At 38.9% G+C, this 24,267-nt stretch overlaps 1 protein-coding gene and 1 pseudogene across 1 annotated transcript; both read left to right on the top strand.

Moving 5' to 3' along the window:
- Nucleotides 1-987: 987 nt before the first annotated feature.
- LOC131336221 (glucan endo-1,3-beta-glucosidase-like) overlaps nt 988-24,267 on the top strand; it is a 34,004-nt pseudogene continuing 10,724 nt past the window's right edge.
- On the top strand, nt 10,831-14,001 carry LOC131331320 (uncharacterized). The gene is made up of 7 exons (XM_058365208.1): nt 10,831-11,454; nt 11,634-12,248; nt 12,373-12,794; nt 12,855-13,038; nt 13,186-13,464; nt 13,553-13,701; nt 13,787-14,001. The coding sequence occupies exons 1-7, from the start codon at nt 11,119-11,121 to the stop codon at nt 13,986-13,988; spliced, it is 2,187 nt and encodes a 728-aa protein (XP_058221191.1). The 5' UTR covers nt 10,831-11,118; the 3' UTR covers nt 13,989-14,001.

Below are 24,267 nucleotides of genomic sequence, written 5' to 3'. Positions count from 1 at the left end.
TCCTTGCAACAATATTGTTCTACAACCCTTTCCTCGTTTCTCTGTTGCTTCTTGTGCTATTTCTTCCTAATCTTCACATGATAGCAGCTCTCTCTCTCTCTCTCTCTCTCTCTCTCTCTCTATAATTTGGTACCCTTGGGGTCAACCAGCGACGGAGGTAGGGAAGGTCTAATGTGGAGGTAGGGAAGGTCTAATGTGGGACTGTACCCCAGACCCGAGGACCTGTAGTGTAAGGGTGGACTACTAAGGTGTAGTGCTGCATCTCACTTGTCTTTTCAATAATCAAAATTCATTGTACTATTGCTCTGTCCTGTTTTAGGTGTCCATTTAAAATTAATTCAATTTTTTAAGAAAACATCATCACACTTTGAAAAGTTAACTTTTCAAAAATACCCTTGAGCATTTAAAGTGATCATTTGAAATCTACATGCTTCAATTCTCTAAAAGAAGGGTAAAATAAAAAATTTAGCAGGCATTACCTGTTTCACATTTGAAATGAATCCTTTTATTTTGAGACAACGAAAAATAGAAAGGTGAACAATTAAAAGGAATAAATGAAATATCTATTAATTAAGATACCTAGAGAAAAAAAAAAAGTTAAACCAAAAGAAGTAGATCAAATACAGAGTCCAAATTAACCCAAAGGGAAAAAAAGAAAAAGGGTCTAATATGAGGTAACTTTTGAATTTTTGTAATAATATGTCCAATACGAGTAAGTTCTCTTTTTGGAATCGATCTATCTTCTTCTTTTTTAAAAGAAATTTTGTTCAAACATTTGGATAAAGAGCCCTATCTTGAATGTTATCAAACTTAATCCTAATTAACATATCATTGCTTGATTTCTCCCGTTTATATACAAAGCAATGTTAGGTACACAGATTTATGTAAAGAAATCCGAACGCAACCTGTGCAAATAATCTGTATCCGGATCTATGCACATAAATCTGCTAGAAACATATCGATTTTCCTGAGTGATAAACCCACCATACATATACTGGCTAAATTAAATTGATTGAATGCATGCAGATGCACAAGTAGGGGTGTGCTACGGAGGACTGGGCAAAAATCTACTGTCCGATCAAGAAGTAGTTAACCTCTACAAATCAAACGGCATCCGAAGAATGAGATCGTACTATCCAGTCTCACAAGCTCTCCAAGCCCTCAGGGGATCCAACATAGAATTGATACTTGATGTCCCTAACAGCGATCTCGAGCGTCTCGCAAACGACGCTCCCAGATGAGCACCCAATATTGTAGATATTTGGTGAGACTAGTCCCGTTTTATGTTATTTTATCTTGCGTTTATTTAGCTTTTATAGCGATATATTTGCACGTAAGGTAGGTTTTGGTGTATTTCAGGTAATTCGTATAAATAAGGCGCGTTTGAACGCCAAGGAATGCTCCGGATGTAACCAAGTACTCAATGCCACGTGCCACCCCGTGGTGGTGCCCGAAAAGTCATGAAAATGTGTTTTGGACGTTGTTCGGGTCACCCAAGGGTCAAAGGAATTGAAGGACATGTGAGGATTTTACTAAAGCAATTCATCTTCCAATCAGCTGAGGGTAGAATCGTCATAATTTTTGATGTACAAACTACTTTTGATCCAAACCACTTGGGTTAGAAAGTAGACTCGACAAGCTTTCCAATGATCCAAAGAACACCTAAATCCGAGTTCGGGAGTGTCTGGAGCGAGCCCGCGAAGTTGTCCAAAAAATCTGTCAAGCTTGTACCAGTACTGGCCAATTCCCAGTACCAGTACATGATGTCCAAAGTTCAATTTTTCTAGCCCGTTTGAAGGCCTTGTACTGGTACTGAGGCATTTCCAGTACCGGTACAGCCTAGGAAATCTGCAGATTTTTGGTTAACTTTCCAACCTTCCATTTATGGAAAGTTTCCACTTATGGAATGTTTTAAGGATATTTTAGGGACCTTTTGGTCTTTTGTAAGGGATATTTTGCAAGCCCTATAAATAGGCTTGTATGCCTTTTATACAAAAGATGGCCATTAGTTAGATTTTAGACCTAAGTCTTTCTTGCTTTCTAGGAAATCTCCATTGATGTTCTTCAAGCTTTCTAGGTTAATTTCTTCAAAAACTCAAGTAAGTATTTGTCTTATGTTAATTTCTCGTTTATTAATGTTGTAGCTATGCTTTAGATCTTTGCATAAATCAAGTTTATTTATTTTTTGTTCGGTTAAATCTTTCGCTCAATTTTCTTACCATGTCTAGTCTTTTAGCTATGGTTGAGTAGTCTTTTGGCTAAGAACATCTCCAATAGGCTCAAGCCAATTCTAGGCAAAGAAACTATCCAAAAGGCCAAAATGTTAGTTTAGCTAGCCCTTACAAGTATAAACCTCCCAACAGCCTAAGCAATTGGGCTACTCAAATCCCAATTACCAATTTTTAATTCATGAACCCTAGCCGCAGATGAAATCGAAAAATGCAACATCCCACAAATCAACCTCAAACTGAACCAAAACTGAGAGAGAGAGAGAGAGAAGTACGCCGAAGGCGACATACAGCTCGCCGGTTCCGACCGAAGTTGAACCAGAGCTGAATCAAAAACCCCGATTTTAATTCTTTATTATTCTTTTTTAAGTAAAAATCGAAAACCAAATGTGAGAGAGAAGAGACGGAAAGGTTGGAGTAGAAATAGAGAAACCCAGCCAAGAAGAACTCTTCAATAGAAGATCTCCTTCAACAAAAAAATTCCACCAAAGCCGATTTCTTTAATCTCGACAATATATGAAAAATCATAAAACACAAACCTAAAGAGAGATAGGGCTAGGAAGACGGGCACCCAATTTCAAGTTGCAAGAGACCATGGTTGTGAGCAACAATGGCTTCCAACAGTTGCTTTGCGAGAGAGAGAGAGAGAGAGAGAGTTGCGGATCTGGCCTGGAAATTGTATAATATTGGAAGCGAGTGTAAAAAATCTCGCCAAGGGCAGCGTGCTACTGTAGCACAGAGGCTAAATACCGAGCATCTAACGAGGCTGCTGGACATGGGTTTTTTTTATTAGGCTATCCAAAGTATAGAAAAAAGGGAAATGGCGAGGCTATTGGAGATGCTCTAAGTCTTGGGCTAATCTTTCCCGATGACTTAGGTTGTTATTTGGTTCTTGAACTCCCGGGCTTAAAAATATGGTTTTCGGAATCGAATTAACTTAGCCACATTTTGGTCTAAGCGAGGGGTGTTAACCCCTTGATATGTAGTTTAGTCAAGCGGTCTTGGCAAGTGACATATTGAGGGCTCGTGGCCTCCTATGTGTTAGATACATTAGCAAAAATAGGGTAGTTTAGTTTCGTTTAATCACATCTTTTGATAATCGTAGTCGTTAAAGCTAAATCCTCCAAGTGTGAGCGCGCGGTCGTGACTATCACTTGAGTTATATTCGAGAATTAATACGGCCTTTGTTAAGGGATAGATGATCCCTAGACTTGCCTCTTTTAGTTTACAAAGCACTTTCCTAGTCATTTTCTTTGGTATTTTCACCTTTCAAAGTAAAACCAAGTTGGCCGTCTTAAACGCTGCAATCCACCATATTAAACCTACAATCCGATTAAGCTATTTTCGATTCTCTGTGGGTACGATTCCGGACTTTCCGGTTATTATGCTATCGATGATCTAGCCCTACGCTTGGGATTTTCAACCTTATTCGAATGCGAGGTTTCGAGGCTAAGCACTCCTGCTGCAGCAAAGTGGGTTCAGGACAATGTCCTGAACTATTATCTAGACGTCAAGTTCCGGATCATATCCATTGGGAATGAGGTCAATCCCAACGGCGGTGAAACGGCTCACCTTGCTCCGTTTGTGCTCCTTGCCATGTCAAAGATCTACGATGCAATTGCCTCAGCTGGCTTGAAGGACCAAATCAAGGTTCTCTACTTGATATAACATTTTAACAATGCTAGGGGACACAAATATTCATACACGGTCCAATCTAACATGTGTTCGGAATCATTTGGTGCACGTCCTACACAATGCATGTGGAAAGTCAACACATCAAATGGTTCTGAATCCATTTATGTCCGGACATGTGTACCCGTTGTATTTCTTGAATCTTATCCTAAGATTTTTGTTAATTGCTAATCGATTTATGTGTTCGTCTCTCTGTATAATAGACTCTAAATCATTCAATGTCTAAATCCCTAACAGGTTTCCACTGCCACATACCCAGTACTCGTAAGCAACTCGTTCCCACCTAGTAAGGGCTCTTTCGATGGTGCCTCAAGGTCATTCATGGGACCGATCATCAACTTCCTAAAGAACACCAACAACCCGCTACTCTTCAACATATACCCTTACTTCAGCCACATCGGTGATCCCCAAAACGTGCCTCTACCGTATGCCCTTTTCACAACAACAGGAGGCTTCCAACAGGACGGTCAGAATCAATACAGGAACCTTTTCGATGCCATGTTGGACACCGCCTACTCTGCCGTAGAGAAGGCGGGTGGACCCAACGTGGACATCATGGTGTCAGAGAGTGGATGGCCTTCTCGTGTGGCAATGATGCTTCTGTGGAGAATGCAGGGACTTATTATAGGAACCTTATCAATCATGTGAAAGGAGGGAGTGGGACTCCCAAGAGGCCTGGGAAAGCTATTGAGACTTATTTGTTTGCCATGTTTAATGAGAATCAGAAGATTGGAGCAGAGAGTGAGAAGCATTTTGGGGTTTTCTTTCCCAACAAGCAGCCCAAATACCAGCTTTCTTTCAACTAAGATATATAGTTGTGAGTTATAGCCAGACATTAAGAGGAAAATACGAGGACGAATAAGAAATAATGTCAAGAAGGATAATTGTATTTTTATTAATGAATAATAAATTTAGGCTTCTATGTGCCTACAAAGGAAATAAGAGATGGAGATTTAATACTCCTTGCCATGTTCTTTCCTCTGGGGTCTTGAGATATCAAGTATTACTTTTTTTACCTAATAGTAGATCTTGTTGTCAAGTATCTTTTATAAAGTTGAACAGTTCAGATTACAATGAAATTTTGTTTGATTGACCACACCGAGGCACCTAAATATTTTTTTCAATAAGCATACGATAAATATTTTTTTTGAACATATGCGCTATATTTAGTAGTGGCATGGACGCCTGGTCCTGTAACAAAATGTTTAATTTGATTAATAATATATGGCATATATAGTGGATCGATGTTTAATTTAGTTTGTAATAAATCAACTGCAAACTATACATATCATTCTGTATGAAAATTTAGAGCACTTCTTATAAGTCGCGATGTTTTGAATTTACAACTTACTAAACCCACATTACCCAAGAATGATTCTCTCTCATGACTCGAAGTTAGTTTATCTCATGTGATGATTCCTCATGTGACGCAAAATGGAACTGAGCATGGGTTCACTTGACGATTCGAGCAATTTATTTTTGTAAGTCTCGATGTATTTAACGTCCCTACAAAAAATCAAGTTCATCGGACAACGGTATTTAGTTGAACAAATCATAGTTGTCACAAGGAAAGAAAGTCTGTCAGACACTGACCGTGTATTTTTCTTCAAACAAATATGATTCGACCAATTTTTTACTGATCTCTGATCAACTTGATTTTTGGGTGTGGACGTTGAACACATCAAGACCTATTTTATGAACGGTTTGGATCGTAAAATAAGATTGTGGTGACTCCCGTTTTGCGTCGCATGAGAAATCATCACATGAGAGAACTTCGACTCGGGATGTGTACAATATCCTTTTGTACAACCAAAGGTCTATCCACACAGACATTTTGTGCACAGATTGTGCACAGATTTTTTTGTGAGGCCTACTACGGGTCCTACACAAATAATTCAAGCCATTCATTAAATGTAAAACACATTTTCAAGAGTCTCTGTGAAAAATCAGTTCAATCCAATACTTATAAGTGCTTGATCCAATCATTTAACTTTTTATTATTCTAAAATCTCAATGGAAAGTTAGATGATTAGATCAAGATATTGTAGGTATCGGATTGAGCTAATTTGTCTTGGTAACCCTTGAAAAAGTATTTTACATTTAATGAATGACTCAGATCATTTGTGTGCAACCCGTGGTGGGCCCCAAAAAAATATGTGCAAAATCTGTGCGCTTTTGTTTGTGTGTGTAGCAGCTTTCTTTGTACAATTTGGTACAAATTAAACACTAGCCCGTTTCGATTTCCGTAAGCACTCATCCACCTCCCCAAGTCTTCTAGAAGATTAAGTTTTTTTTTTATTTGTCTATCGGTAGGAGAGATCATTACATCATGTATGAAGTACAAAGTACAAATCACAGGATACTACATCCGTTGTGTGAGAGTCCACGATATAACCAAATCCAACAACTAAACCGACCAACAGGATAAATAAGCCCATTAAAGGGACCACAATTACTATGAACCATACTTAACTCCAATCCCCATTAAAGAAAGAAATAACCTCAATAAATACAAAGGAAAAAACACCCACACACAAGTGAGAAAACTCGAACTCTTGACCTCCTAATAGGATGCAAGAGTACTGACCAACTGAGCTAGTCCCAGTAATTGGTTGAGTAGATTAGGTTTAACGAATGAAAGAAAGAAAAAGATTAATAATAGTATAAGTAAGTGTCTGCCCCGATGTTTGGGTTCCCCAAGCCCCGATCCCGAGCTTGGTTGCCCACTTACTATATATTGAATTTTAAAAAATAAAAACATAGTACAAGTAAGAAAAAATGTAAGTGCTCGATTTGGAACTGCACCATTTACTGGAGGTGAGAAGTGCTCATGAGATCCAAGGAGTACCTACTGTTAGTGCTCGATTTGGAACGGCACCATTTTACTGGAATTGGGGAATGGTAGCGAGATGACTAATCTTCTACCAGTGGTATGATTTTACGTTCTTATCATCGTTTTCGTTCAACTCGGTTATGTCTCATACACTTGTTTTCCTTGCTTCGTAGGTCTAAGAATTCTCTTTGAATTATTGGAAAAGGTTCGTAAATCCCGTAACTACTAAACAAGTTAAAGAAATTAGAAAGTGACAAGCGCAGCGACATTCAGCGAGATAACTTAGTTACTACGAGTAACAGCTTTTGTCGGAGTAAGCTATCCATTACGGAGTTAGCATACCATTAGTCCATCACGGTGGATGCAGAACGGTTGTTTGGAGTTAGCTTAATGTACTTGTTGACTGTAAATCTCTTCCTGATGAATTGCTCTGCAGAATAGAAGTATTGTCCATCCAAACAAGTTTTAAAAGTGCATGGGAATTTAAAAACAAAGTTCTACTGATTTACACTTCATTATCAATATGACAAATGCCATATGTATGATCTACTGTGGTTGAATATTGGCCTTTCTAATTTTGGGCTAGTCCTGCAGGAATTTCTTAGAGACAGGAGTAAAGTTCACAAGTTGGTTGAACTATTTGACCGGCCCTGTGGTCCGAGCATTGATGGAATTGCTAGCTGGAGAGCGTGTTTCATTGAGGGTATGATACTGCGTAAGTTCTTAAACAGATACAGTACCGTTGTCTTCGTTTTCTTTTTGGTGGACAATTCATTTTCTAATGAAAATGTTTTTTACATCCTCATTTACATATGGACAGGTTGATTTGGAGTGTTCAGATGGGCGCCAGACGTACATTAGCTTTATTTAGTCACAGACGACTCTCTCTGATCTCTCTCTCTGTGTGTAAGTTATAACATTGGAAATTATCATCTTGTTACTGGTTATCGAAACCTATCTCATTGTGCTAATTATCCGTTTAATAAAACCCCTCTTGCAGATCAGTGGGAGCTGCCACAGTTGCATTTGCTATTGCTATTCTTGAAAGGAAGCACGCAAGCAGGAGTTTGGTTTCCAGAAGAGGTATGTCTCATGAACTATAGTTTTTAGAATGAGCAAAACTACTCGAGCTCAACTTGGTGTTCGCACTATAAAAGCTCGTTCTGAGATTGGCAACTTACATCATTGAGACAAGGTTTAATAGTTAATACATTTGGAACCTCATTCATTTTCTAAAATCGGATCCACAAGCGGCCATCTGCTTTTTTTTTGGGATGGATATGTAATATGTTAAAGAACACAGAAAGGTAATAAAGAAAAGAGAGCTTCGGCCAGAGGTCCATAGTATAGGGACTAATACTGTAATAAGGACATGAATAATTTTCGTACTGCCACCAAGACAATTGGACCCGGTTTCCAAATATAACCTTGTTTTGAAACAAAAGCGGGCACACTTTTCCCCACTCTATTCGATCAAAAACGTTTCCAAAAGAACAGAGAGAGAGAGAACGGTTCACGATCATCGTCGTTGCCGTTGTCATCGTCGCCATCCTTCGTCGCCTGCCACAGTCGTCGTTGCCGTTGTCGTCGTCGTCTTCCCCTTCAACGTCGTTGTAAGCATCATCCTTTGACTGGTTCGTTCTGCAAATTTACGTTTTGTAATGGTTTTGTTCTGCACATTTACGTTTTGTTTCTCTGTTTCTACACATTTAGGGGCTACGAACTGCTTTCTTCCAAAAAATTTAGGTTTCGTTCCACATTTAAGGACTACACATTTACGTTTTGTTTCTTTGCTACAGATTATGTTTTATTTAGGGTTTGTAGTCCATTGGTTAGAGCTTCTCCTTTGTAATTTTCTCTTTTGCAAGATCAGTACTCTGCATTTTGTTTGTTCTTACAAATCACTTGACAAATGTTGTCATCTGTTGCATACTCTGCGTTTGTAGTCCATTGGTTAGGGTTTCTTTGCTACTGATTATGGTTTATTTAGGGTTTGTAATCCATTGGTTAGAGCTTCTTTGTAATTTTCTCTTTTGCAAGATCAGTACTCTGCATTTTGTTTGTTCTTACAAATCACTTGACAAATGTTGTTATCTGTTGCATACTCTACGTTTGTAGTCCATTGGTTAGGGTTTCTTTGCTACTGGTTATGGTTTATTTAGGGTTTGTAGTCCATTGGTTAGAGCTTCTTTGTAATTTTGCAAGATCAGTACTCTGCATTTTTTTTGTTCTTACAAATCACATGACAAATGTTGTCATCTGTTGCATACTCTGCGTTTGTAGTCCATTGGTTAGGGTTTCTTTGCTACTGGTTATGGTTTATTTAGGATTTGTAGCCATTGGTTAGAGCTTCTTTGTAATTTTCTCCTTTGCAAGATCAGTACTCTGCATTTTATTTGTTCTTACAAATCACTTGACAAATGTTGTTATCTGTTGCATACTTTGCGTTTGTTGTCCATTTTTAGTGTATTGGTACTCATAGCACTGAATCCAGAATGATAACGACATTTGTCTGTTTTATTGAGGAACAACCATAAAACACAAGTTGACTGATGTCTCTCTTGTCCGTTTTATTAAGAAACATCCATAGAACACAAGTTGGCAGATGTCATTATTTGTTCATCTCTGTGCTATACCAGATTTGAATATTCTTACATATAACAACATCATCCGGTGATTTTGTTCAAATTTTCTGCTGTTTTGTTATAGGAAATGGTGAAAACAAAGAACTCTACAAATAAAGAATTGGTACTTGTAGTAAATACTCTGAAACCATTGCAAGTTATTATGCCTCCAGAGAGGATGAGAATGAAGAAGACACCACGGAAAAAAACAGCAGTACAAAGTCCAAAAAAGATAGCAGAAAAAGATGAAGTTAAACAGCCTGCCTCTCGAAAGAGAACAAGAACAATAGAAGATGAAGAAGATGAAGCAGAAAAAGATGAAGTTAAACAGCCTACCTCTCAAAAGAGAACAAGAACAATAGAAGATGAAGAAGATGAAGTTAAACAGAGTCCAACAAAGCGAATGACAAGATCTGTCACACAAGAAGAGAGAGATTCTCATAAAATGGACAAGAAAGAGAAGAAGAATGACAAGAAAAAGGGAATTAGCCCTGTTAAACAGAAGAAAAACAACAATAAAGAGAAGGACAAAAAGAAGAATATACAAGAAGAAGAGGATGAGGATGAGGAAAAAGAATAAGAACAAGAAGAACAAGTTCACAAGCCAACGAAAAAGGAAGCCAATCAAAAATCTAGGTATGGTTTATGACTAGAATACTACAGATGATGAAATCTGTCATACTACAACATATGGTTACTTTGTGATAATCTGCATATATGTATTCATTCATATACTGACCAAAAACTTTGAAACTCATGCAGGTCTAGTCCAAAGACGAAGCGACTTAGCCCTATTAAACGGAAGAAGAATGACAAGAAAGAGAAGGACAATGTGAAGAAGAAGGACAACAAGAAGAATAAGATACAAGAAGAAAAAGAGGAAGAAGAGGAAGAAGAAGAACAGGAAGAAGAAGAAGAACAAAAAGAGGAAGAAGAAGAAAAAGAAGATACTGATGATGATGATGATGAAGATTACAAAGAAGAAGAAGAAGAAGAAGATCTTCACAAGCCAAAGAAAAAGGCTGCCCATCACAAATCTAGGTATGGTTTATGACTAGAATACTACAACATATGGTTACTGAATCCATTCAAATACTGAATAAAATTTGCAAATTACTTTGTGATAATTTGCATATTTGTATCCATTCATATACTGAATAAAAATTTGAAACTTATGCAGGTGCAGTCCAAAGACGCGCGGTCCTATTCTACGGAAGCGTATTCAGAAACAGAAGCAACAGAGGCAAGTGGCAAAAAGGACAGCAGTGAAGACGCAGAAGAAAGAGGTCAAGAAAGAGGTTAAACCTAAGCCTAAACAAATTCAGTACAGGTAATCTAAAAATTTCGACATTTGTCTGTTTTGTTGGCAACATTCATATAAAATAATGACATCTGTCCTATACCAACATCTTCCTGTTATTTTGTTCAAATTTCACACAGGTAGAGTTTTCAAAGTTTTGTGAAACTCTTGAAGGACATAAATTTCACAACGCTCCAGAAAGAGAAGATAAGAAAAACGCCATTTGCTAATCTTATATTTGCTCTGGTTGATGAGAGCTTGACTTAGGCGTACCTGAGGAAAAGCGACCTGCATGCTCTTTCGCTGATAAGACGATATGAGGGATTGGGAGGGAGGTTCAACCTAGGAACTAAATCAGTCAAGAAAACAGCACAAGAGTTTGCACTTGTATTCGGCATCCCGTATGGGCCCAACCGAATTAAACCAACAACAAAACCGAGGATGCCAGAAACAAGGTTTGCTAATGAAATCTGTGTTCGAGGAGGTAGGATAATGACGAATTCAAGTCTGAAAGAATACTTCCAAAAAGCTGTGAAGAAAAAGGATGAAGAAAGTGCAAACGACGTAGCACGTGTGCTAACACTGTATCTTATCTCGACAGTGTTTCTCCCAAGCACAACTTCAAGGGTGAGCTGGAATTTAATCGAGTTCATTGAAGACTTGGATAAGATCAGCTCCTATGACTGGGCAACATTCTTTACGGATGAGCTCATAAGGCAACTGAACGACAATATGGAAACACCGGCATCAACCGGGGGCTGCATATCAGGGCTCCTGGTAAAATTCTACCCTCTTATGATATCAACTTTTTGTCTATGATAAACTGCCTATATATATACTGGAAGATGTGGTTATCTTTCATAATCTGCCTACATGTATACTAGAAGATGTGGATATCATTGGTCTTCTGCCTATTTTGTGTATTTAAACTAATTTGTATTTTTCATGAAATACAGTATTGGTTCTGTGAGCACGTGAAATTGGTAAGCCAAGGAGATCCAACAAACTTCCCGAGGTTCGTCAAGTGGAGGCTTACCGACCTTAGTGTTGGTTTGGCAAATAACCCGTTGGATGTTCTTGATCCGTTAATCGTGAACGACTCAAAGTTGGAGGCAACGGAATTGGAGAAAGAGATGCTCGGATTTGTTGAGGTGCCAGAAGATGATCATGTGAAGCCAGAAGATGGTGATGACCCAGACCATGATGATGCAAATACAGAGCTTCAAAAAGAAAATGAAATCCTCCGAGAAAAAATCAAAAGGTTGACCGAGGAGAATGAGCAAATCAAAAGGTTGACCGAGGAGAATGAGCAAAAAGATACTACAATTGCCCAGCTTCAGAAAATAATTTCAAAGCTTCAAGACGAGACATATGAGGAAACAGTTGCTGAACTCAATTTTGAAGTGGAGACTGCTCATGTTGAGAGGGATTTTTTTGTGAAAGAGGTTGAGCATAAGGAAGTTGATATCTGCAACGTGCACGTAGAGAACGACATTATAGCTGAAAAGCTAGAAAGAGCAGAGGGAACCATTGACGACATAGAGACACATATTATTACCCAACAATTCAAGGTAATATAACCTAATCTTATTTCTAAAACACATCTTAGGTTATATGCTTCCTGTTTTTTTTTCCCTTTATCTTTCCACAAAACCACACAGATAACCTAATCTTATTTCTTTATTTGGAAAATAGACAAGTGAAAGTGTGGAGAAAGATGCAGAGGGTAAAGATGAAGGGGAGGAAGAAGAAGAAGAAAAAGAAGAAGAATGTGGTCCTGAGCATCAAATGGTACCGGATGAAGAAGTGGAAAGGACAACTATTGAAGCTTTCACAGGTGTACTAGCTGAAAACAGTCCAAAACCAACCAAGAAAAAGAGAAAACAGGTGGACCCTTCATCTCTTGTACAGAATGTGAAAAAAGAGACAAGAATAGAGAAGAGTGAGGATGGTTTTGTCTATGAAGACCTGAAGAAGGTAAAGAAGAGTAAACAGGAGGAGATGGATGATGTGATACCAAAATGGAAAGTTGAAAAAACAAAATTGGGTGAATGGCTGGAAGAAGAAGACAAAGCGTTGTTGAATCTGTTTTATGACCTAAACCAGGGGCATGTGAAGTAAGTAAAGATACACTTATTTCATTCTCTTTGTATAATTCTTTCCTTTTGACATCACAGTGAAGAAGTCTGGACAGACAATGAAACAAGTTATACCATAACTTTCAAATCAATAATAAAGCTTTTGGATGAACTAGACATGGGCAACGAGGTAATAGACGGGTACACATCAATGCTGAAAATGGAGCAGGAAGTTAAACGACTGATGCAAGGAAACAGTGTGTTCTTCACGTCCACCTGCTGGGTAAGTACATTGCCCTTTGCCCACAACAAAACACTGTTATGTTCACACTGTTTTGATGTCATTATTTGTTCATGTCTGTGCTATACCAGAAATGCAGATTTTCACATATGTTTGTGTTTATCTAACTAACATACTTTATTCCCACAGACACTTATCAAAATGGCAAACCAGTCCCCCAAAAAGTACCTCCTTGATAGCAAACTTGAACAACTCTACGACGAATTACATGACAGGAGCTTAGATTACTTTCGGTACCTTGTTTTCCCGATGAACTCTTCAGGAAATAAGACGAACAAAAACAGTCCATACCATTGGACTCTGCTTGTTTATGATATGCAAGAGCAGGAATGGAAGCATTATAATTCATTGAAACCAAGAAAGAAGGAGAAATCAAGTGACCCTTACCTTAAAGATGCTGCAATAGTGGTAAAAAACATTCACCTCTCTCTTATTTGCTTATTTAATCGCTTATAATCAATGACTGCAACATAAAAAATTTACTTTGAAAAAATAGAAAGATGCTGTTGAGAAATTCATGAAGGAATTGGAAGAAAGAAGGAGTAATCAGTCACAATTCAACTTGCTAACTCCCATAGAGTCAATCTTTAAAGATGGTGCTCAACTAAGAACAGTGCAAGAAGCACCACAACAGAATATTGCTTCGTAAGCTTCAATCAAACTTTCCATAGTTAAGCATATGACGACATCTATTGCAATTTACTAAACTCTATCTGTTGAATATATGCAGGGTTGATTGTGGACCTGTTGTTTGTTATGTCATCAAAAAGATTGCAGAGCTTGAAGAAATACCACAAAAGCTTGAAAAAGAAGATATTTCAGCTTTTAGAGTGCATTTGGTCCACAAGATTTTACATGATGAGCCAAGATCATGGACGAAAGAAAAGTGGCAAGACAAAAAACTAGCTCATGATTTTACTTCTGATCAGTAGAGAAATCTAGATTCAGCATTGGTTTAGGAGCAAATTCTCCTCTTTTGTTTAGGAATACAAAATGTGTTAGTGGTTGGTTTAACACTTTGTAGATGGCAGAACACTTTGTAGATGGCAGAGCAGTGTATAACTTGTTGGTTTGATAGTTTGTAAGTGATTCATTTGACAAATGTGTTAGTGGTTGGTTTAACACTTTGTAGATGGCAGAACAGTGTATAGGTTGTTGGTTTGACAGTTTGGAAGTGATTCGTTTGACAGTTTGTAACTGGTGACAATCTGGATTTTGATAGTTACATAAAACTTTCATTTTGGCTATGATTGTTGATTGTGGTTGTTGGCTATGATTGTTAATTGTGATGACTAAAAGGCCCGGTGTGGGTTTATTTGTTAATTTCTATTGTGAATGGTAATTTAGGATGAGAAATGCCCGGAGTAGGCTGATATACACTGTTGTTTGTTGCTGTTTTTATTAGTTTGAGACGCAAGGCGTCAGGCTAGGCCATAAAGCAAGGAAACCCTGTCAATTTTTTCCCTTGTTTGCTGCACATTTTCTGGGCTTGGCTTCTTGAGTTGCCATGCTTTCCAAAAATGACATTAATATTGGTACATTTGCTGGATCCCTATGCTGCTGCTGATTTGGAAACTGAAATATGTACATTTGTGTTCATAACACTGATGTGAATGTGCAAACAGATGATGAAATCTATCAAACAGATGATGAAATCTGTCATATTTTGTTTGGCTAGGCCATAAAGCAAGGAAACCATGTCAATTTTTTTTCTTGTTTGCCGCACATTTTCTGGGCTTGGCTTCTTGAGTTGCCATGCTTTCCAAAAATGACATTAATAGTGGTACATTTGCTGGATATGTATGTTGCTGCTGATTTGGAAACTGAAATACGTACATTTGTGTTCATAACATTGATGTGAATGTGCAAACAGATGATGAAATCTGTCATATTCTGTTCTCTGTATTTTGGCAACAAAATATACAGGACTGAAAAACTGTGAAAATTAGTACACTTTATTACACCAACAAAATCTTATCTATCATGCTAACAATCAATATCCTAAGAACAAGTTCAAATCGAACGAATCAAATAATACTCAGCAATATCCTAAGAACGAGTTCACTCAATTGCCTCTTTACATCTCTTCCTATTGTGGTTTCCCAACTTTCCACACCTCCCACACCTTATTTGTCTCACCTTCTCCCCCTTTGATCGAATTCTTTGAACCTTAGGTCTACCACGTGGCCTTCTTGTCTTAGGAGGAAGAACTACACGGTTCTCTTTTGTCACTTCTGGAGCTCCGAGAGTGGGAATAGGATTTATCATACTCTCATACGACAATCGGAAAGCTTCAACGGTGTAAAAAGGATCTATGTAGTTTGAAACTTGGAGGCCAACCTTTTGAATAGCCGTCACTGCATGCACACAAGGAAAACCGTTCAACTGCCATCGACAACATGTGCACGTCCGTCTCTGAACATCAACTACAACTGTCGGAAGGGAGAACACTTCAAAAACATCTTCACTTGCCTTTGCCACAGTCCACGACCGACCTTTGTTGAAACTTGTGACCAACTTCTTATCCATTTCAGGACACACGATGCCATTCCACCTCCATGACTGTTGCCTTCTATCACACATTTGCTCCATTAGTTTAACCCTTATCGTGTCAATTGCATTCAAAATTGGCAAATGACGGGCTTCCAAAATCCATTTGTTGAAAGACTCAGCTGGATTTGAACACATGTCCCCATATCTTCTACCTTCAAAATATGCATTTGCCCACTTGTCAAGTGGCAACGATTCAACAAAATCCTTAGCTTTTGGACCACCAACATTGCAGAGTTCTTTAAAAGCTTCCTCATAATCAGAAATCGATGGTGCATATGCGCAATAAAAAAATAACTCGACTACTCTGTCCCTAAAACCATTAGACAATCTGCCCTTAAACTTGTCCCTCAAATTACACTTCAGATGCTGCAAACAATACGCATGATATCCATTGGGAAAAACCTCTGGAATACCTTTCAAAAGCCCAGAATGATGATCTGTTATGAATGTTATTGGACGAGATGATAGAATTGTTGACAACTTTCTCAAAAACCAAAGCCAATTCTCGTCAGTTTCAGAATCAGCAATGCCAAAAGCCACTGGAAACAGTCCTAATCCAAAAAAAAAGCAACAAGCAACATTAATCTACATTAATATATTCATGGTATAACATAATCAATGCAAATTAGTCCTTTGTATCTTAGAATCTAAGGGAAAATATAACGTTATCTGTATTTATTTATTAATCTGCTATGACTGTATATCAACAGAAAACAATAGATGTTGTTATCTATATTAAACTTGTCTCCCAATCTTCCAAATAACATAACATAAACAGAAAACCAATATTGAACAGACAAGAAGACAAATAAAAATAACTAACTTTGATCGCCATCTTTGCCTATAGCTCCGAAAAGGGTTCCAATGTACCTCCCCTTCAAAAAAGTCCCATCAAGCGCCAACAAAGGACGGCAGTAATTGAAGCCTTTGATACACGCATCAAATGCTACAAAAATCCTTCTAAAACAATTAGTTTTGTCACAATACTCAACATCAATAACACTTCCTGGGTTTTTCTCCTTCGCTACCTCAGCATACCACCTTAGTAGGTCAAAAGACAATGCATAATCTCCATACAGCTCATCACCTGCCTTCTCAACCCCAAACCAAGCATGGTGATAACTGATTTTACTCCCATAATACTTCTCAAAAAATTTCACTGCTTCTATTGGTGCATAGTTTGTCTTAGTTCGAACTTCCTCCCTAATCTGTTTTGCAACCAACTTTGAACTCATCTGAGGATTCTTCGAACTAGCAAAAACACCAACACAACTGTGATTCTTCTCAAACTCCCTAATACAAAAGAAACCGTTAGATCTCTCAATGGTTGCATGAATAAACCATTGACAACCAGATTCTGTATGTTTTTTGAACATTCCGCCGTTACTCTAGTCTTGTCATTCTTCAAAAACTTATATACAAATCCGACTTCAATAGCATACATTGCCAGACAATCCCTAAATTCTTTTACTCCGCCTCTAAACTCTTGGCCAACATGAGTAATCAACTTAGCCCAACCAGCAGAAAGACGGACAGTCTCGTGGTGCTGACAAAACCTCTCAAGTGGATCTTCTTCTACTTCATGCATAGTATTACTTTGACCAACTTCAAAACTTCTTCGACATTCAACACTTTCAACAACAATACTCCGATTATTATGATCAGCACAAGAAGAAAGCACTTCAACAACTACATCAATGCAACTAACCCCATACGCACCAGCCAATGCGAACATATTTACAAAATCAGCATCATTATCTAGAACGCAATTGTCATGTCCACCTACAGCATACAAAAGTTGAAAACTAGAGGTTTCCAAATCTGGTCACTTCTTAACCAGACTACGGACAACATCGTCAAAGCAGAAATCTCTTCTAACTGATACGACAAGAGTTTTTGAACCATATTTGCACAGAAGAACAATAGAAGATTCCATACTGCAAATTTAACACCCTCTGCAAGCAAAAAATGTAAACAAATATCATTATCTGTCCTATTAATCTGCTCCAAAAAAATGAAAAACAAAATATCATTGTCGACATAGATCTGTTCTATCCATTCAGTCCACAAACCGCACAAATGCACACACACTCAAAAGCTGACTTGTAAACTGGATTATCAAATAAACGAGAGAGAGAGAGAGAGAGAGAGAGAGAGAGAGAGAGAGAGAGAGACCTTCGTCAGATCACAGTGAGAAACCTTCGGCTACAATTCAAACCTTCCAATCGCAGTGGGAAATCTTCGTCAGATCACAGTGAGAAACCTTCGACAGCAATTCAAACCTAAATCTACAAACCAAACCAAACGAGAGAGAGAGAGAGAGAGCGCGCTCAACAATTGAAACCATGAGAGCGAGACAGAGGAAGCATTGATCGTGAATTTGGTGGATCGTGAATTTGGTCGTCCCCAAATTCACGACAGTAATGACAGCGAGAAGAGTTCTCTTCTCTCTTCTCAGAGTTTAAATCTGGCCTTTATATACTAAGGGTAGTTTGGTCCATTAATGGACCTAAGGCTGCATACAAGTTAGTATAATGGATCCTCAGCCTGTTAAAAGAACTACCCAGACTAGAAGGCCCAATAAGTCTAGACTGTGGACTCTAGCCCAATTTTCTGTAAAGAAAAACGGAAATGCCGCTTGTCTAATAAAAAGGACCTATACATATCCGTTTGTATCAAAAAGGTCTTGTCAACAAATAAAAGTGGACTTATGGTGTATAAACTTGTGATAACTGGTAAGCTTATCAGCTCGAAAAATCTTATGGTGTATGACAAACAAAAACCAAGCTGCTGGTGATCGACTTGATTAAAGCTCGTTTGACATCAGCTTGACTAAAAACTAAGTCAGGCTTTTTGAAAGGCTTTCGGCCAAACTTGGATAACAAAACTTCTTGGCTCATGTACACTGCTATATTGAACTTCCGAATACCGAGAGAGTTGATTTGCAGAACACTTTATCCAGCGCCTCTCAGATTACATATTCATTCTCTCCATGCAGCCTGAAGGAATCTCGATTGAGGCAATGGAAGCTCTTCTAAAACGTGCTGCAGAAGGAACAATCAGTTTCATAAAGAACAAGTAAAACACTTTTTGTTTCGGATAGAGCTTATTCTGTCATTACCTTTTTCCTACAGCAGTTTTCCTTACTCCTACTTCAACAGGCCTGGCCTCCATGGATGGTGGAAACAGATCCCAAAGAGCTTGTTTAGGAATATATCTATAGAAAGTCTCGCAGAGGTAAAACTCAATATAGCTGTTGATCTCATTCTTGAGCATTCTTCACAGTTATTCTGACCTCAAATATGTTAGAAGAGAAAAACATCTTGATTTGAACTATTCAAGTTCATAATCATCAACGTTCATTACCTAGTTTTTTTTTTTTTTTTTGACAAAAATATGTTGTTGAATAATCCTCATTCATCGTCCTGCCAACCATTTAAATAATTTCATGAGCAGTTTTAATCATCTTCTTTCTTTTTTCTTTTTGAGAAAGTGGAACAAATACACGGAAGAAATGCCGAGTTTATTGTTTTTTGGCTAGAAATCTTGTGTATTTGGTATCGGTAGTTTGGAGTTTATCTCTTCTCAACTTCTTGTTGGAAGCCCCACCCCCGCACCCCGCCCCCCCCCCCCCCCATCTCTCTTTTTTCTCTCTTTTCCCTCTTTTTTTCCCCTTTCTTTTTTCCTCAACGTACCCATTGTCGAGTTTATCCCTAATAAATTTTTTGATGTTTCAAAAAAAAAAACTACGATGTGCCATCCAGTACTTTGCTCGTGCACGTGGGTAGATGGAGGAGGATCACCACTGGATCTTGCTCTTGCCGCAATATCTACGGGTCTAGTGATCTTATTATTTCTCAGTAATTTTTGGTATAGTGCCAATATGTCGAAGGGTTTGGATCCTCTCTAGTCACCCAAATCATTGGACTGGTCTAGTTTTAGCTTTTTCTAGCTCACTGTAGACCTAGTGATATGATCAGAACTCTTCATTTTACATAGCTTGTCAAAAAGATCAATCATGCCGAAAAGTACTTAATTAGATATTGGAATGTATTATCCTTGTATATCATGAGCTTCCAAATGAGATAATTGGAGGTTTTATTGTATAGAAATAACTGTCTCAATAGGACGTGCCTCCACATTATCATAGCCACACCTACGATCTTGTTATTGCCAACTAGGGCTACAAACAGGTTGAGCTGAGCTTTGAAGTGTTTGAGGATCAATTGGCGCAATTTTTGTGGTTCAAGGTGCAATTTTTTTGGTGTCCAATTACGAGATTATGAGATTTTGTGGTGGGATATGAATTTCTGCGGCTTAATCGTGTCGTTTTCGAATCAAAATATATTTGTAAAAACTTGGAGTTAACTACTTGGTTAACTGCTTGATGGTTTGCTAGTCCTAAATTAATGGGTTGCCCCAAGCGTAGGGCGGAGACCGACGTAGCACAATATCCGGTAAGACCAGAGTCGAATCCACAAAGACGGTGATGTGTGCTGATTAAAAACTCGGGTTGTTACTAATTTAACGGGCTCTTAGGTAGCCATCCATTGTTGATTGGTCAAGATTAAAAGAACTTACAAAATAATTGAACTTTTCAGATAACTAAAATGAGGTATGGTCGTAGGGTTCATAACACTTGAAACTAGTCCGGATTAACCTGCTCTGTTTGGAGTTCTTAAAAACGTTTAATTTTAGATTGAAAAAGATATCCCGCAAGATGCGAGACCCTATGGTCGACGTATACCCATGCACAGCAAAGAATGAATTTTGGACCCCCATTCCCCATTCACATGGCCTCCGACGATGCTCGGATTCGTCCGCTGGAAGTATTTTCCAATCTAAAATAGTTTTTTCTTTCATTGTTTGATAAAAGGAGCAGTGCCCGAACTAGCCACGATGTGCTAATCACCCCGCAATCCTACCTATACGACTACTCACTAATCATTGCGCAAGAAACGAAAGAAACCCTAATTTGAAACATGCTTCCGAATACGAAATAAACAGAAGAAATAAATTAAATAAATTCCAACGAACAACTTTAATGAAGGACGGAAATTAATACGAGTTACCGAAGTGCAAGTACTTGAACAAAACTTGAAAACTTCAAAAGAAAAGAGTTTTGGAAGAAAAAAAACATATGAAAAAGCTGCTAAATAATGTTCAAACCCTAAAAATAAAGTTTAGGGAGATATTTAGATTAATCCGCAAAGTCAGAAATTAAAACAAGGCACGAAACAAATTTTCCATGCTAATGCCTTCGGTAGCCCTACAGCCCAGAGCTGTAGGGCTACAGGTTGCTCTGTTCCAGGCGCTGCGCATTCTGTAGGGCTACGCTTCTGAGCTGTAGCCCTACTGCCTACATTAGTGAGAATTTTGTGCTTGCATGCACTTTTTGGCACCCGACGCCTCACGCCTCTGTCACGACTTCCCATGGCAACGTCTGACATGGCCTCAAGGCCTCGCAATCCAAACTTGGCGCAAAAATAGCATTATTTCCTGCGAAACTAACAAAGACACAAAAACAAGACAAAGCACGGCATCAAGTGGAAAATGGAATAAACCGCACCTCTAACGCGCTAATATGTCCTACTTAGGCACTTATATCTACGATATCACGCGCTTATCACATCCCCCAACTTGAGCGTTGCTAGTCCCTAGTAACGAACGAAACGAAAAATAACAAAACTAAGACTAACAAGGCACGAATGGGGATACGAAGGTTATGCTTACTGTACAATAGTTAGGCAAGGCAAAAGATTTTTGCCTTCTTACTCACCTGCAACTCAACTACATGCATGCTTTGGCAAAAATGAACAAAATTAGGGCCGAAACAAAAGTAGAGGTAAAATGCCCCCACGAAGGCAACAATGCTACACTCACGCACCAGAACACTCAAACATCCCATGAAAAAGCGTTTGGCAAACTATGTGGGACCGAAACAAAGGCCTCCACGCGCCAATCAAAGACAACGCTTACAAAGAATAAAAGCACGATATAACAATTACAATTCCACAAAATGAGCAACATTAATATAAAACATGCATGAGCGAGAGTTTAACAACGTGCACAAAATCCACTAAGGACTTAATTAGGCTTATAATGACCATGGTTCCAAACGAAAAGGAAACTGCAAAATTAGGTGGCGGCCTATAATAGCGCAAGGTCATCTACCCAGACCGGTCGCCACCTTACCCTTAGCTACCAACCATGCACCCACTGGTGCCAACCAAACCATGCCTAACACGAAATAAAAACAACATCCATGATAAATCTTACAGACCCACATAAAATAACAAAAATAAAATAGTTCACTGACACTAAAGACTCAAAATGACATATAAAAGAACGAAACACCACCACCCTATCTCCTTGTATCATGGAAGTCCTAAATCAATCTGAATCGCTCTCGGCACAGCTGTCGCTGACCTCTAAGTCTGAAAATTGGGGTGGCTCGTACGGAGCCGAAAGACTGTCCTGTAACACGCCCATGCAACCACCTGTTTTGATGTGCCAGCATGTGTTGTGCCCGACCAACTTGCCTCATCTCTTTTTCTATTCCATGGTTTTGTTTTTTTTTTGCTTTTGTTTTTTTTTTTTTTTCCTTTTTTTTTGACTTAGCTCTATGGCTTGAAGGTTGGGTTCGGTTCCAAAACATGACACCCATCAAGACTTCTTCACTTTCACTTCCGACGACAACGGTGTTCCAAATCCAATGCAACAAGACACCCATGATGCACCCCCAAACTACAATCCAACCCATACACCAGTTTCCTAGGCTAGACTCAAGAACTGACTCGGACTGGTTTAAGATTGGACAAAGGGACACATATGTGGTATAATCATGCAAAAATGCCTTGTCTCGCCTCTTATGCACGTTACAAACTCTCACAAATGCATGCAAAATATCTAGCTACTCAATTGTGAAACAAAAGCCTACTATTTTCTGCAAATGTGAGAAAAAGAAAACAAAGAATATGGGAATGTTTAAAGGATGCACTATTAACTACGTGGGGACACATACTCAACGTCATCGACGACACAAGCATGTTCACAAAGGGCGCCAAATATAGGCATGAACTTGAATTAAACAGACACAATAACACAGCTAATTCTAACATGCTCGCCTAGCCATACAACCAAGCATAACAACCGTATCTCCGAAAAATAAAAATTAAAAATTACCCTAGCAACACACAAAAACATGTACATAGTACACTCTCCCCCCAACTAGAAGCACACTATGTCCCCAGAGCATGGAGACACAGCAAAAGAAAGCACAAGGGAGAAGAAATGGACCTACGGGTGGCAGCCAACCACCATGACCTCGGCCAATGTTCGAGGAATTTGCTATCATCGTTCCTGCCGCCGTGTGTAGCGCCGCACCCTGCAAAAGAATTAGGCACCAACTACCGAAAAACACCAATGATATTAGTATCACCCGGCTCGTGTTATCCGGGCTCCCAAAACAAAAACAAAAAGAAAAATACTCCACCAAATCTTCACGCGATCAACGTGTCATACTTTTCTCCCCATCCCTCACCGGAAGAAAAGAACGGGTAGCTATACAAGACCATTATGCTAATTTTTTTGTTTTTTCTAATTTTCTAGTTTTTTTTATAAAAAAATAAAAAACAAGAATAGCTGAATAGAAAACAAGAAATGAAAAAAAAAACAACGAAATGAAAGACAACTATACATAAATTGTGCCAATAACAAAAGAACTTAGGAAAATCCAATGTCACCGACATAAAATTGTCCTTACTAATCGGAGCTGGGCGCACGATCCTTATTTTAATAGCGGCGTGTGAAGCTATAAAACACAAGTCAATGATGGGTACCCCTATCGCTAGGGGCCGAGTCTACTTCTCAATGAAGAGAGTAGTACGCAAAAGTTACCCGTCAAAACGTAGCTCAACGGCTACACAACAGGGTCATCCGAAAAAAAAAATCGACCAACACCTCAATCGGTTCACCTACTTCATCCAGGATCGATCAACACCTCCATCAAATTCCCTAATTCTGGAGAATCTAAGAATGACGCCTCCTTGGCTATCTCCAGAAGATCCTTATACAAAATATTATCGACATGCTCCTACACTAGCGTGTCGATCAAGCTCACCTCATACACCTCCTCATCATCCTTGACTCGGCCATCCACATTAAACACTTTCACCTCCATTTTCAAGTCTCCAAACGACAGTTGGACTTGTCCAGTCTTGCAGTTCATGACGGCACTGGAGGTGGCTAGAAAAGGACGGCCAAGGATGATAGGAGTCTTCTCGAAGACCTCCGGAATCGGGCATGTGTCCAGGACGATGAAGTCGGCTGGAAAAAGGAACTCGCCCACTTGGATTAGAACATCCTCCACCACCCCTTTGGGAATTCTCACACTCCGGTCAGCCAACTGTAGCGTGATCGGTGTGGCTCACAGGTCGCCTAAGCCAAGCTTTAAGTATACAGAATAGGGGAGAAAGTTGACATTTACTCCTAAATCCAGCAATGCATTATCAAATTTCCGGCCCGCGATAGCTATAGGGATGGTGGGACAACCAGGGTCCTTACACTTAGTGGGGATCTAAGCCTGGAGAATGGAGCTCACTTGCTCCGTCAGAAGCACTTTATCCTGACTCTTGGTTCTCCGCTTTGACATGCATA

This window comes from Rhododendron vialii, chromosome 1a, assembly GCF_030253575.1.
Source record: "Rhododendron vialii isolate Sample 1 chromosome 1a, ASM3025357v1".
In the NCBI taxonomy this organism is placed as follows: Eukaryota; Viridiplantae; Streptophyta; class Magnoliopsida; order Ericales; family Ericaceae; genus Rhododendron; species Rhododendron vialii.
The sequence above is the reverse complement of the archived record's forward strand: the minus strand, read 5'-3'. Positions and strand labels throughout refer to the sequence as shown.